Source organism: Pituophis catenifer, unplaced genomic scaffold (genome assembly GCF_029215685.1).
Source record: "Pituophis catenifer annectens isolate HBS135680 unplaced genomic scaffold, rPitCat1.0.hap2 SCAF_7, whole genome shotgun sequence".
NCBI lineage: Eukaryota > Metazoa > Chordata > Lepidosauria > Squamata > Colubridae > Pituophis > Pituophis catenifer.
The window spans coordinates 88,840,304-88,854,226 of NW_027256887.1; the positions used below are offsets into that span (position 1 = coordinate 88,840,304).

At 47.3% G+C, this 13,923-nt stretch overlaps 2 protein-coding genes across 2 annotated transcripts in view; one reads left to right on the forward strand and one right to left on the reverse strand.

Annotated features, from left to right (window-relative positions):
• Positions 1–893, reverse strand: part of KCP (kielin cysteine rich BMP regulator) — a 60,429-nt gene extending 59,536 nt beyond the window's left edge. The window contains exon 1 of the mRNA XM_070947919.1: positions 773–893. Within this exon, the coding sequence (XP_070804020.1) occupies positions 773–893 (121 nt within the window). The remainder of the gene's footprint in view (positions 1–772) is intronic.
• Positions 894–7,272: 6,379 nt separating this feature from the next.
• Positions 7,273–12,745, forward strand: LOC139319871 (rheacalcin-1-like). The gene is made up of 5 exons (XM_070947921.1): positions 7,273–7,276; positions 8,415–8,512; positions 9,388–9,531; positions 10,871–10,988; positions 12,663–12,745. The coding sequence occupies exons 1-5, from the start codon at positions 7,273–7,275 to the stop codon at positions 12,743–12,745; spliced, it is 447 nt and encodes a 148-aa protein (XP_070804022.1).
• The last annotated feature ends 1,178 nt before the right edge of the window (positions 12,746–13,923 follow it).

Sequence of the window (13,923 nt, forward strand, 5' to 3'; positions counted from 1 at the left end):
CAACGCTGACAAGCCAGGTTGTAAAATGGGGCAAAACTCACTTAATACCTGTCTCGCTTAGCAACAGAATTGTTGTGCGTTGTAAGTCAACCCTAACCCTGACTTCCTTACTTTGACTGGAGGGTCCTTTCCTACACAGGGTTTGGCTGGATGACCTCAAGGGCCTCTTCCAACATTAGGGGTCAAAAGTCAAGAGCCTTGAGCTAAGCAACCTCCCCAAAGAGGACCTCTCCACACCCAACAGATGGGTCAGAAACAGGTGCCTCCTGGTCACTGGCTTACAAGGCTGCGACCCTCCCTCTTGGAATAGACCACCGGAGCCTCCACAGCCCGCGGCAGTCTACCTGAAGACCCTCCAACCCGAAGCCCTATCTCCACGGAACAAGCTGGGCTCAAGCTGAGCGCAAAGCAACCCAAACCAAGCGGGGTGGGCTGCATGCATGGGGCATTCCTCCTGCCCTCCTGACAGACCCCCCCCTGCCAGTCTCCGTGGCCCACAACCCCAAAGTCCTGGTGCCAGGGGTGAAATCCAGCAGGTTCTGGAGAACCGGTAGAGGAAAATTTGAGCAGTTCGGAGAACCGGCGAATATCACCTCTGGCTGGCCCCCGAGTGAGGTGGGAATGGAGATTTTGCAATATCCTTCCCCTGGAGTGGGGCGGGAATGGAGATTCTGCAGTATCCTTCTCCTGCCACGCCCACCAAACCACCCCATGCCACGCCTATAGAACTGGTAGTAAAAAAATCTGGATGTCACCGCTGCCCGGCGCTCACCGTCGTCTCCGAAGTCGCGGCGCTCCGAGTCGGTCCCGGCGGTGGTCTCGGCGCCCGTCCAGGGTCCCTGCAGGGCCAGCGCCGCCCAGGGCAGCGCCAACAGCTGCCAGCAGCCCCGCATGATGCCCAGCCAGGGATGCCCGCTCTGCTCCGGCGCTCCGCTCGCCGGGATGGCTGGTCTGCCTCGTCCAGGGGGCGGTCTCGGAGGGAGACCCCGGCGCCCCCCTGGCTGCCAGGAGAGGGGTGGGCGGGCGAGGCGAGCCCAGGCGGGAGGAGCGAAGTCCCGGGACGGATCGCGGGGGAAGGGGCGGGCGGGGAGGCGCGCGGAGAGGCTGAAACGGGGGCTGGCTCATGCCCCTCCCGGGATCCCCCTCCCCATAAGCAGGTGAGGGGGGGTCTCTCTTTCCCGAAGAGAAGTCTTTGCAAGCTGCCATTCCACCTCGCTTGCCCTCCCTCTGCCCAGTAGCCCCCACCCACCCAATTTGGTTGATGGGGCGCCCCGACGCCTCTTTGGGGGTCTTCCGACGCTCCCTCGGACCCCGCTTGGGCTCTTCGGCCAAAGGGGATGTGGCGGCGCGGTTGAGCCCCAGAGGGGGAAAGGTGGGGAGGCCCGTTCCCCGAAGCCCCCTTGGGATACACGCCCCGCCCCTCCGTCTGCTGCTGCCGCCGCCACCTGTCCTGCAGGTGAGGGCTTCACCTGTTCCCCCGGACCTCACCTGGCGAGGGAGGCGAGAAGGGAGCGAAAGATGCCCAGGAAAGAAAGGCTTTAGCGACATCTGCTGGCCGAACGGCGGCAAGGCACTTAACTAGGCGCGGCTCCACCTCAGGAGGGTTAATTGAAACCAGCCGTTATTCAGAACACCAGAAAATGTAAAAAAAATCAAATCAAATCTGGGAAAACACAGGATAGGCTTGGCCCGTCCCTAATTGAGAGGAACCCTGTTGTAAGTTGCACCAAAAATACACTTTGCAGGGTCCTGTATATGCAAAACCTAAAAATCAGCTATGTATCCCTGTACCTTATTCTTGGTTTGGGGGGGGGTGTCTTTGATTGGAGGAGTTTCACAACCCATGCTACAGATCCCACACGCCTAAGCATGCCAGGCTATGAATTTAAGGGAGTTCTAGTCCTGGGCTGGCTGATCTTGGGTGAATCATCAGGAGATGGTGAGTTCTAGTTCTGCCTTGGGCCTGAAAGCCAATTGAATGATTGTGGACCAATCGCCAGGAGACTGTGACTTCTAGTCCGGCCTTAGATATGAAAGTTGGCTGGGTAATTGTGGACTAATCGCCAGGAGACTGTGAGTTCTAGTCCTGCCCTTAGATATGAAAGCCGGCTGGGTGACTGTGGACCAATCGCCAGGAGACTGTGAGTTCTAGTCCGGCCTTACATATGAAAGCCGGCTGGGTGACTTTGGACCAATCACCAGGAGACTGTGACTTCTAGTCCTGCCTTAGATATGAAAGCCGGCTGGGTGACTTTGAGCCAATCACCAGGAGATGGTGAGTTCTAGTCCTGCCCTTAGATATGAAAGTTGGCTGGGTGATTGTGGACCAATCGCCAGGAGACTGTGACTTCTAGTCCTGCCTTAGATATGAAAGCCGGCTGGGTGACTTTGAGCCAATCACCAGGAGATAGTGAGTTCTAGTCCTGCCCTTAGATATGAAAGTTGGTTGGGTGACTTTGGACCAATAGCTAGGAGATAGTGAGTTCTAATCTTGCCTTAGGCGTGGAAACCAGCTGGGTGACTTTGGAACAGTCTCTCTCTCTCAGGCCAAACTACCTCACAGGGTTGTTGTTGTGGAAAATATAGGAGTACTTAGAATAGCAGAATTGGAAGGGACCTTGTAGATCATCTAGTCCACCCCTGCAGGCGTTTCCAGTGGATGGTTCTTGGCCCCGGGGTTTCTCAAGGGCTGCATTCACATGAAGTTCTTCTCCTGGTCTGCGTGGGAGGTGGGACTGAAGGTTCTCCAGATCTTCTCATTCCGCCTCCAGAATTTCAGAGGCATCTTCAGCTGGAAGGGTCCTGGTGAAGCATGAAGGGGGCCAGCTGGACTCTCTCAACCTAATCTAATTTCCCTGCATTTTTTTGTCCAAAGGAAGTGGAAATTCCTGGAGGATTTTAACTGAAGACACCCCCCACACACACACAAGTGACCAGCTCAGAAAGAAGGGGAAGTTTAGGACTTCATTGGGGCTGATTTGTCTCCAAGACTGTTATGTGCCTGTGAGGTCTCTTCAGAGGCACACACACACACAACACACAACAAACTCCACAATGCATTAAGGAAACACAACTGCCGTCTCTGCAGCGCAGGCATGGCTCGGCAATGGAGCTGAGGGGCATCCAGCAGGCACTGAGTTCCAGAATCAAAATAGATAGGGACCTTGGAGGTCTTCTAGTCCAACCCCCTGCTCGAGCAGGAGACTATACAATTTGAGACAAGTGGCTCTCCAGTCTCTTCTTAAAAACCTCCAGTGTTGGAGCACCCACTTCTGGTGGCTAGCTGTTCCACTGGCTAATTATCCTGTTAGGAAGTTTCTCCTTAATTCCAGGTTGCTTCTCTCCTTGGTATGTTTCCATTCTTTGTTTCTCGTCCTGCCCTTTTGGTGCTTTGGAAAATAAACTGACTCCCCTCCTCTTTGTGGCAGCCCCTCAAATACTAAATACTCATGTTCCCCCTGATCTTCTTTTCTCTAGACTGGCCATGCCCGGTTCCTGCAACCGTTCTTCATAAGTTTTAGTTTCCAGGCCTTTTGATAATCTCAGTTGCTCTTCTCTGCCCTTTTTCCAAAGCCTCAACATCTTTTTTGTAAAGTGGCGACCAAAACTGGATGCAGCATTCCAGGTCTGGCCCGACTCAGGCTTTACAAGGCGGTACTAATTCATCTAATCCACTTCATCAAAAGTCACCAGGAAATTTCTCCACGTCCCAGGGGCCTGGTATCAGGCTTCACCATCTCTCAATCAGCCCCCGACTTGTTTTCGTTTCAGGAGGCTCAGGAACATGGGAACACGTTGGTATTATTATTGGTGCTGCTGGTATTTTCTTGGAAATTCATAGCCAATATTATGGAGGAAGCTGTTGGGGGAAAAAAATAAAATAAAATAAAATAAAAATTGTCTGCAAACAGGCTGCAAGTCTGATGTGGCAATGAAACGCAGAATTTTATTATCAACAAATTTGACAAAATCGAACCCAAAATTTAACACGGCAGGAAGGTCCTAAAACTGGATGCGGGTTGCTTAACCGCCACCTTGCTTAGCAACAGAAATGCTGGTTTTTATTTATTTTATTTTATCTGTGCTTGGTTTTTATTTTTTAAAATCTTTTGGGGTTTCTCGGAGTTCCAATGGGCCTTCTGGCTCTTTCTTGCTTTCGGTTCCTTTGCTTGAGTGCCTCTTTCTAATGGGAAGTACGGTTTCCTGGTGCTGCCAATAAATTCTCAAACCTCTCCACAGTTCAGGATGCTTCCTGTTGATTGGGGTATAAATGCCCCCCAAGGAGCAGCATTTTAGAAAAGAAAAAAGAAAAAGAAAGAAAAATGTCAGAAAAGAGGCAGGTAAGACATTTCTACCTTTAGCCTCCTTACCTTCCAGATTTCATGGCTGAAAAACCCACCCTTTTGAGAGCAAAGTCTTGCAAACATCTGGAATCCAGATAGTCCTCAATTTACAACAGTCTTGACCAGCATTTCTGTTGTTAAGTGAGCTGCTTGTAAGTGCATCACACCCGATTTTACGGCCTTTTTTTTGTCATGGTTAAGCAAATGGCTGCAGTCGTTAAGCGAATCCGCCCCCCCCTTGACTTTGCCAGTTGGAAGCCAGCTGGGGAGGTCACAAATAGCGACCGTTGTAAGTACAAGGTCTGATTGCAAGTTACTTTTTTCGATGCCGTTGTAACTTTGAAGTCACTAGACAAATGCTTTTAAGTTGAGGGTTACCTGTACGCCAGTGGTGAAATCCAAAATTTTTTATTACTGGTTCTGTGGGCGTGGCTTGGTGGGCGTGGCAGGGGAAGGATACTGCAAAAGCTCCATTCCCACCCCACTCTTGGGGCCAGCCAGAGGTGGTATTTGCCAGTTCTCCGAACTACTCAAAATTTCTGCTACCAGTTCTCTAGAACCTGTTGGATTTCACCCCTGCTGTACGCTCCAATTACTCACGCTTGTGCGATCCTTGTATTTTTGGCCATCTGTTTTTCCTAGCTTAACACACCGTGCATTCCCACACACTCGCAATGTACACTCTCCATCTCGATTCTCCCTTGCGTTACTCCTCGGGGGTGTGCAAACGGCCCTTGATCTGGCTTTAAATGCTACTCCAATTCGAAACCAGTTTTTAGTGTGTCTCGAAGCATTCAGAACCTGGCTTGGTTGTTGAACTGGGGGCCCTGAGAATGTGAGGGAACCCACAACTTGGCTTGTTTGAAGTGCCGGTGAATTTTCTCAGCTGCTATTTTTAATCTGATTTTTGTTCTTTGGAACTCTGCTTGCTTCGTACTTTTTAAAATTCTCTTTTCGTGGGGGTCTGCCCAGAGTCACATACAGGAGGTGGTCTATCTATATACATCTACGAAATAAATAAACTTGACTACGAAAAGAGACTTTTGCACTTCATTAAATCTTCGATTTGATTCACAGTCTGGAACTGGTAAAAATTTAACAGTTCAAGTCCTAACCAAAGACCTAAGAATTGTTGAAGTAATGCCATAGGCGGCTCTGAGGAGGGTGGTATTTTTTTTTGCAAAGCCAGAATATTCAGGTCTAATCATTTCAAAATTTCCATTATTATTATCATCATCATCATCGGTTCATCAGACAGTCATCCAGATGTTCAGACTGCATTTGGCATTTCTCTCTGCCTATCGAGTCCTTTCCAAGGACCTGGGATAACGAAACAAAGAAAGTGTTAAAAAGTTATGATGTTTATGTAATTCCTTACCAAGCACATCTAAATTATATTAAAGTAACCAAAACGTAGAATTGGATAAATGGGAAAAATTGTGGGAGAAAAATTACAAATTGACCATGGCAGTATCATACAAAGGAAACAGCTATAAAATGTTTTATAGGTGGCATTTAGCACCAGCGAGACTGGCAAAAATGTACTCCAATTTATTACCCCAATGTTGGAGATGTGGTCACAAACTAGGGACATACTACCACATGTGGTGGATGTGCCCTAAGGTGAGGAAATTTTGGTATAAAATTAAAGGGTGGTTGGAAGAGAATACACTCCAAAAGATAGATTTTAAACCAGAGATGTTGTATTGTATTTTAACATCTGGTGTACTTGTGTTTTTGTTTTTGTCTCTTGATTTCTTTTGCTATTGTGTGTTTGGTTTTAAAATGTAAAATACTCAATAAAAAATATTTTTAAAAAATAAAAATAAAGTAACCAAAACATCTTTTATATGGCAGGTCACAAACTTTTGAGCGCCTCAAACCTTTGGAAATTGAAAGTTGAAAAATTGGACACGTGGGACAGGCGAATGTTCTTGTCATGATTTTTTTTTTTTAAAAAAATCAAACTAAAAGTTTTCAAAGTTACGAAGTTACACTAAAAAAAGTGACTCAAGACCACAGATCACAGCGTCCCCCACAATCACATGATCAAAATTGGGCGTTTGGCAACTGGCGTGGATTGATGACGGTTGAAGGATCCCTGGGTCACGTGACCCCCATTTGCAGCCTTCCCAGCCGGCTTCCGACAAGCCAAGTCCGTGGGGAGGAGCCAAGTTCACTTAATGACTGTGTGATTCGCTTAACAACTACAGTGATTTGTTTAACACCGGGACAAAACAGGTTGCAAAATTGGGCATGACTCACTTATGCTTTGCTTAGCAACGGAAATTCTGGCCCCAATTGTCATCGTAAGTCGAGGACTATCTGTAGGCTCAGGGAAATGTTTGTTTTGGACACGAGATTCCTTGGGCCTTTCTCTCTGTTTGTGTGAGGGCCTCCATAATGGCGTCCTTCAATTTCTCCATTTTAAAATTGCTTTTTGCTGTTTCTCCATCCAGATGTGGACCGTCCTTCTCGGGTGCCTCGGCCTTTTGGTTTCCATCAGAGGTGGGTTTCAGCAGGTTCTGACCAGTTCTGGAGAACCGGTAGTGGAAATTTTGAGTAGTTCAGAGTAAATAGTAAAATAGTAGTAAAAAAATAGTAGTAAAATAGTAGTAAAAATGGGCCCCGCCCCCATCTATTCTCTGCCTCCCGAGTCCCAGCTGATCGGGAGGAAATGGGGATTTTTGCAGTATCGTTCTCCCAGGAGTGGGAAGGGAATGGAGATTTTACAGTATCCTTCCCCTGCCACGCCCACCAAGCCACGCCCACAGAACTGGTAGTAAAAAATTTTGAAACCCACCACTGGTTTCCATCCATCCATTGCACAGATGTGAGTTCCTGCTAGCAGCTTTGATGCTGCCTGAAGGGAGCTGCGAAGTCACAAGCCAGTTTTGCATGATGTGCTAAAACCATCATCCTGTGCACAATGCGTGAAGGACCACACCCGAAACTTAGCACATGGCGGACACTGGGTCTGAGTTGAGGAAATGGGTGGGGGGAATGCAGGTTCTGGATGCAAACCTGCCAGGAAGAGTTGATAATAGAATAACAGAATTATATACCAAACGAATGACATTGGGGTCCCCATATCGAAACAACTTATGTGCGGCCAATATCTGAAAATAACATTTAACCCAGCACAGTACTTAAGCAAAATGGTTCAGCTGAGATCTGCATACGTGGGACTAATTGGCGTAGATTGCAGGGGTGACACCAAAATATAATTTGATCATATTTTATCTAAATCTTAAATTATTGTATTTTATTCCAATTTCATTTTAGACTGTATTTTATTCCAATTTCATTTTAAATCATATTTTATTCCAATTTTATTTTAAATTTTATCCAATTCCATTTTAAATTGCTTTTATCAAATTTGAGTAATAATTTGTTTCTGGAACTCTGCGCTTTGATGTGGCCCAAGGGCTAATCAATAAATAAAGATTGAGATTGAGAGTAACAGAGTTGGAAGGGACCTTGGAGGTCTTCTAGTCCAACTCCCTGCTCAGGCAGGAAACCCTCTCCCATTTCAGACAAATGGTTGCCAATCTCAAAAAATTTCCAGTGTTGGAGCACCCACAACTTCTGGTGGCAAGTAGTTCTCACAGTCAGGAAATTCCTCCTTAGTTCTAAGTTGCTTCTCTCCTTGATTAGTTTCTACCCATTGCTTCTTCTCCTGCCTTCCGGTGCTTTGGAGAAGCAGAAGTCTGCTCCAACACTGGAGATTTTTAAAGAAGAGACTGGACAGCCATTTCTCTGAAATGGTATAGGGCCGTGATGGGGAACCTATGGCATGCACACATGTGCGCACTTTGGGCACTTGGGCACCCAAAAGGTTAACCATCACTGGTATAGGGTCTCCTGCTTGAGTGGGGGTTGGAATAGATGACCTCTGAGGTCCCTTCCAGGTCTGTTATTCTGTAATTCACCCATCCATTCATTTTTTCACATTTCTGAACCGCCCTTCTCCCTCAGGGAATGGCTGTGGGGGTTGTACGAGTTGAAGACTCTCTATATTTAGATGCTAGGCGTTGCTTGGCCTCTGATCCAGGTTCTCTTCTGCGATAGGTGATGCTGGCAGGGAAAGATGCCCTCAGGGATGGATGACCTCCGGGGGAGCTTGCTATAGAATCTTCCAAGAGAAACGGACGTGGAAAGCGGCAGAGGTAAGGTGGAGCCCTTGAGGGTCACGCTCCTTCAATGTGAACTGCAAACCGCAGGTGCCAAGGAGCCAACCTGGAACCCACACATTTAAATCGGTGGAAGAGAATATCAGTCGCTCAGGGTTGGAACGGTGGGCTGGATGCTTTCCATCAGTGGTGCTCTGTGAGCTGGATGGTTTCCTTGCTGACATTTTGTGAGCCAACTAGGGAACAGCATCAGTGCTGGAAAGGAGGAGGAGGAGGAGGGGGGGAAGGGAGGAGGGCGAGGAAGAGGAGGAGGAAGAAGAGGAAGGAAGAGAAGGAGGACTGTGGGGTCCTTGGTGCTCTCTGAGCTGGATGGTTTCCCTGCAGACCCTGACCCAATTAGGGAACATCATCAGTGAGGGGCTGGTGGAGTGGAGGAGGAGGAGAAAGGCAGGAGGAGCAGGAGGGGAGGAGGAGGAAGAGCAGGAGGGGAGGAAAAGGAGCAGGAGAGGAGGAGGCGAAGGAGAAGGAGGGGGGAGGAGGAGGACTGTGGGGTCCATGGTGCTCTGTCAGCTGGTTTCCCTGCAGATGTTTCATGACCCAACTAGGGAACATCATCAGTGCTAGGAGAGAGGGGTTGGTGGAATAGAGGAGGAGGAGGAAGGGAGGAGGAGGAGGGCTGTGGGGTCCTTGATGCTCTCTGAGGGTCGTCGTTTTCTTGTCAACATTTCATGACCCAACTAGGGAACATCCTCAGTGCTAGGAGAAAGGGCTTCATGGAGTGAAGGAAGAGGAGGAGGAATGGATTCCGCAATGCTCTTCTGCTCTTCCCTTTTCTCACGAGATCAAGGCAAGGCAGGAGCCCCCTTGCTGGGAGTGATCAGAGTAACACAGCCCCTTCTGATTCCCCACAGAGAGAGTGCCGTAGCCTTGGTGTACGTGGCCACCTGGCCTCCATTCTCGATGCAGAAGAAACAAAGGACGTGGCCCTCTACATTACCTCATCCCCAAATAAGGACCTGGGGCCCGTTTGGATCGGAATGTTTTACAAGGGAAAGGTCAATATTCTTTTCCTTTCATTTTTAACCCCGTGGGGGTGTTGAGAAATAGCAGGCCACATGTGATTAGTTCCAATCCTGGCTTATTTTCTGCAAGCCTAGATCACTAATTGATGATGAAATGGCTGGTGCAAACCCAGATTGTGGGTGAATTCTGGACTCAGATTAAGCATTTTGTGCGAAGGCAAAGTCAGAAATGAGCGTTGTTCAGGAGAATTGGAAGGACTCCTGTTTCTGGAGGCCGGACCTGATTATGAAGGTCCCACCGGAGATTGAACAAATAAATGGAGGGATTTTCAGGCCTTTCTGAGTTTTGCTTGGACAAGTCAGGAATCCGTTTGCTGGTCAGACTGTTGGATCTGTCTCTCGAACACTGGAAAAAACACTATTAAAGGTCCACATGTGTATACAGTGGGCTAGGCTACATACCTGCCAGGCTACAGGTCAGACTTCTTGTAGAGATAGTGGGGAAGGAAGGAAGGAAGGAAGGAAGGAAGGAAGGAAGGAAGGAAGGAAAAAGAAAGAAAGAAAGAAGAGAGAGAGAGAGAAAGAAAGAAAGATGAAAAGAAGGGAGGGAGGGAGGAAGGAGGAAGGGGAGAATCAGAGTCAGTGAGGAAGAAAAAGAAAAAAAGAGAGAGGGAGGAAGGAAGGAAGGAAGGAGAAAGGAAAGAAGAAAGGAAGGAGAGCAAGCAAGGAAGGAAGGCAGGAGAAAGAAGAAAGGATAGAGGGAAGGAAGGAGAAAAGTAAGGAAAGAGAAAGGAAGGAAAGAAAGAGAGCAAGGAAGGAAGGAAAGAAAGAATGAGTGACAGAGGAAGGAAGGAAAACAAAGAATAAGAGTGAGGGAGGAAGGGAGGGAGGAAAGAAATAAGTGAAAGAAGAGAAAGGAGAAGAAAGGAAGAGAAAAAGAAAAGAAGAGAACGGAAAATGAGGGTGAGGAAGGAAGGAAGGAAGGAGAGCAAGAAAGAAGGAAAAAGAAGCCATCTTATGGAAGTTCCCTCATCCAGGCAGATCTCCCAAAATGTTCATCCTCAGAAGGCCAGCAACAACCAACTGACCACAGATGGTGAGTCAGGAGAGGTAGAAGACTCAGCAAGACCCATAAAAACCTGCAACTTCAAAGGCCCAGCAAAATGGCGGAGCCTTCTGGAGCTCATGGGAACCATCCCCGTAGACTGAGGGGAGCTGAGAGACACTCGAGAGCCACACCTGTGGAGAGATTGTCTCAATCTACCTTTTTTGTTTTGCTGAATCATTAAAAAAAAATAATAATCTGATTTTGGGCAGGCGAGCGGGCAGGGAGACTCCCCATTATGTAAAAGGAGATCTTCTTATTTTCCAGAATTCCCCTCAGGGAGATTGGTGGTGGATAGACTCCTACAAAATTCTTTATTCCAATTGGATAAAAGGCTTACCGAAAATATCGTACGGAAAGTACTGTGTCTACTTAGAGGAATACGGTAAGGCGTCTCCCATAAAGATGGCCGCTCAGCTACTACAGGTAGTCCTCGACTTATGACCATCCTCGGGCCCAAAATCCCCATTGTTTAGTGAGATGGTTTGTTACGTGAGTTTGACCTTTCTTGCCACAGTTGCTCCGGGAATCACCGCAGTTATTAAATGAGTCACACGGTCGTTAAGTGGAATCCAGCTTCCCCCACGGATTTTGCTTATCATGAGGTCGCAAAAGGGGATCGCTTGACCCTGGGATGCTGCGACTGTCATAAATGTGAGTCAGCTGTCAAGCGGCTGACTTTGGATCACGTGACCCTGGGGAGGTCATAAGTCTGAAAAATGGCCATAAGCTACATTTTTCAGTGCTGTCGTAACTTTGGACGGGGAACCCAGATCCACTTAACAATCCTGTCCCTAGTTTAACAAGTGCAGGGATTCACTTAACAACGGTGGCAAGAGAGGTCGTAAAATGGGGCAAAACTCACTTAACAAATGTCTCACTTAGCAACAGAGATTTTGGGCTCCATTGTGGTTGTAAGTTGAGGATTACCTGTATATAAAAATCTTGGTTAGGTCCCCTTCCTAATTCTCTTAATTTGACCTCCGGCATTTAAGATTTCTCCAGTCCAGGATTCTGATAAGGAACAGAACAGAACAGAACAGAACAGAACATGGGATAGAATAGAACGGAACGGAACGGAATGGAACGGAACGGAATAGAATAGAATGATGGAAATGGAAAGGAAAATGGAATGGAATGGAATAGAATAAATAGGATAGGATAGGATAGGATAGGATAGGATAGGATAGGATAGGATAGGATAGGATAGGATAGGATAGGATAGGATAGGAAAATGGGAATAGAATAGAATAGAACAGAGAAAATGGATAGGATAGAAAATAGGAATAAAATATAGCAATAGAAAAGAGCAGAACAAAACAGAATAAAGAATTAAGACTAGACTACTAACTTGTCACTTTGAATGTACACTAATTGGCATACATTAAAATGAAATTTCTTTGCATACAGCTCTCAAAGGATCACCACCTCTAATATACAGTATACACTACATAAACAATCTACACTACATAAACCGTCTTAGTAAGCCAATTTCCCTAAGTTGAAGGTGCCCAAAATCCCCCTTCCACCACGATTCAAACAACAATTTTCACTCAGGTGTCAAAGCTCATTGTGGTGAATACTGGAAGGTCTGGCTGATTACAGGAGGGGACATTCTAATGATTTATTTATTGTTTATTGGTTCGATTTATATGCCGCCCTTCTCCGGAGACTCAGGGTGGCTTACAATGCGTTAAGCAATAGCCTTCATACTTTTGTATATACTGTACCTGCTTAGTAGGGCTTTCACGCCCCCCCCCCCCCAGCGGTGTTCTTTTTTATACAAAGTCAGCTTATGGCCCCCACAATCCGGGTCCTCATTTTACCTACCTCGGAAGGATAGAAGGCTGAGTCAACCTTGAGCCTGGTGAGATTTGAACTCGCAGTAGTTGCAGGCAGCTGGTGTTACTTAACAGTGCTTTAGTCTGCTGCGCCACCAAGGCTCTTTATTGTAGCTGCAGAACCTTGTAGGTGCAGACCCTCAAAACTGGACCTTGGGGTGCGAAGGCCGAACTAGAACATCGAGGTCTGTTAAGGCCCCCTTTTCTCTGCCTTTCAGATTATAAATACTGGAAAGAAACGGACTGCATCAGAGACTTGGCTTACCTTTGCAAGTATGAGCTGAAGTATCAACGTCGCTGATCCTTCTTGGCGCTCCTCAGAAGCCTCGATTGAGACGGAATGGGACAACTTGCCACAGCCAATTCGGTGTGGAACAATTCAACAATTCAATTTAATGATTTAAAATAATTAAAATAATTATTTTGATTGTGGACATTCACGTTTCATTTTTGCCTCTTCCTTTGGCATCCTTCCCTTAATGCTCCTATTCCGCGATTTCTTCGATATTAGTGTAACTCTTGTTCTGTGGTGAGTTGGCCAGGGCAAGTTGGCTGCAGCAAGAATAGAAGTTGGAAGGGACCTCGGAGGTCTTCTAGTCCAACTCCCTGCTCAGGCAGGAGACCCTACAACATTTCAGGCCAATGGTTGTCCAATCTCTTCTTGGAAACCTCTAGTGATGAAGCACCCACAACTTCTGGAGGCAAGTCGTTCCACCGTTCTCACTGTTAGGAAGTGAGGACCTTAATTCTAAGTTGCTTTTCTCCTTGATGAGTTTCCATCCATTGCTCCTTGTCCTGCCTTCAGGTGCTTTGAAGAATAGATGCCCCCCCTCTTCTTTGTGGCAGTCCCTCAAATATTGGAAGATCATGTCACCTCTAGTCCCTCTCTTCATTAAACTAGAAGTTGGCTGGGAATGTCCTTGGTTCCCAGGAGAAAGCAGGGGTGAAATGCTCCCAGTTCGGCCCGGCTCAGCTGAACTGGTAGCGATGACAGCTGGTGGTTCGGAGAACTGGTAGCGATGGCACTCAAAGCTCTGCCCACCCACCCGGTCGTCGTTGCTTCCTATTTTTAACCAGGAAGTAACCTGTTTTTTACCTACTGTACATGCGCAGAAGGGTTTGCGCATGTGCATAGGGTCAGATAGGCGCATCATATGCGCACGCGGAGCACATGCACTTCTGAACCAGTAGGGAAGGTATGTAGTTTTCACCCTTGGGAGAAAGTATATTGTTTTGGCTACAAACCCCAAATATCCCCCCCTCCCTATCCCCCAACTCCAGTGTGGCAGCACTGAAGCATCAAAATGGCCTTGGTCAGCTTCAGGGTTGACAGGCGGCCCCCCTTAATTGAAAAGGAATTCCTGCAAAGGGGAAAAAAATGTATGTTACCCAAGGCTCAGTCTAATCTCCCCTTCCTCCCACTGGGGCCCCTTAGGTTTCTGGGGATACTCATTGTGAAACTATTTCACCAGTCTATGT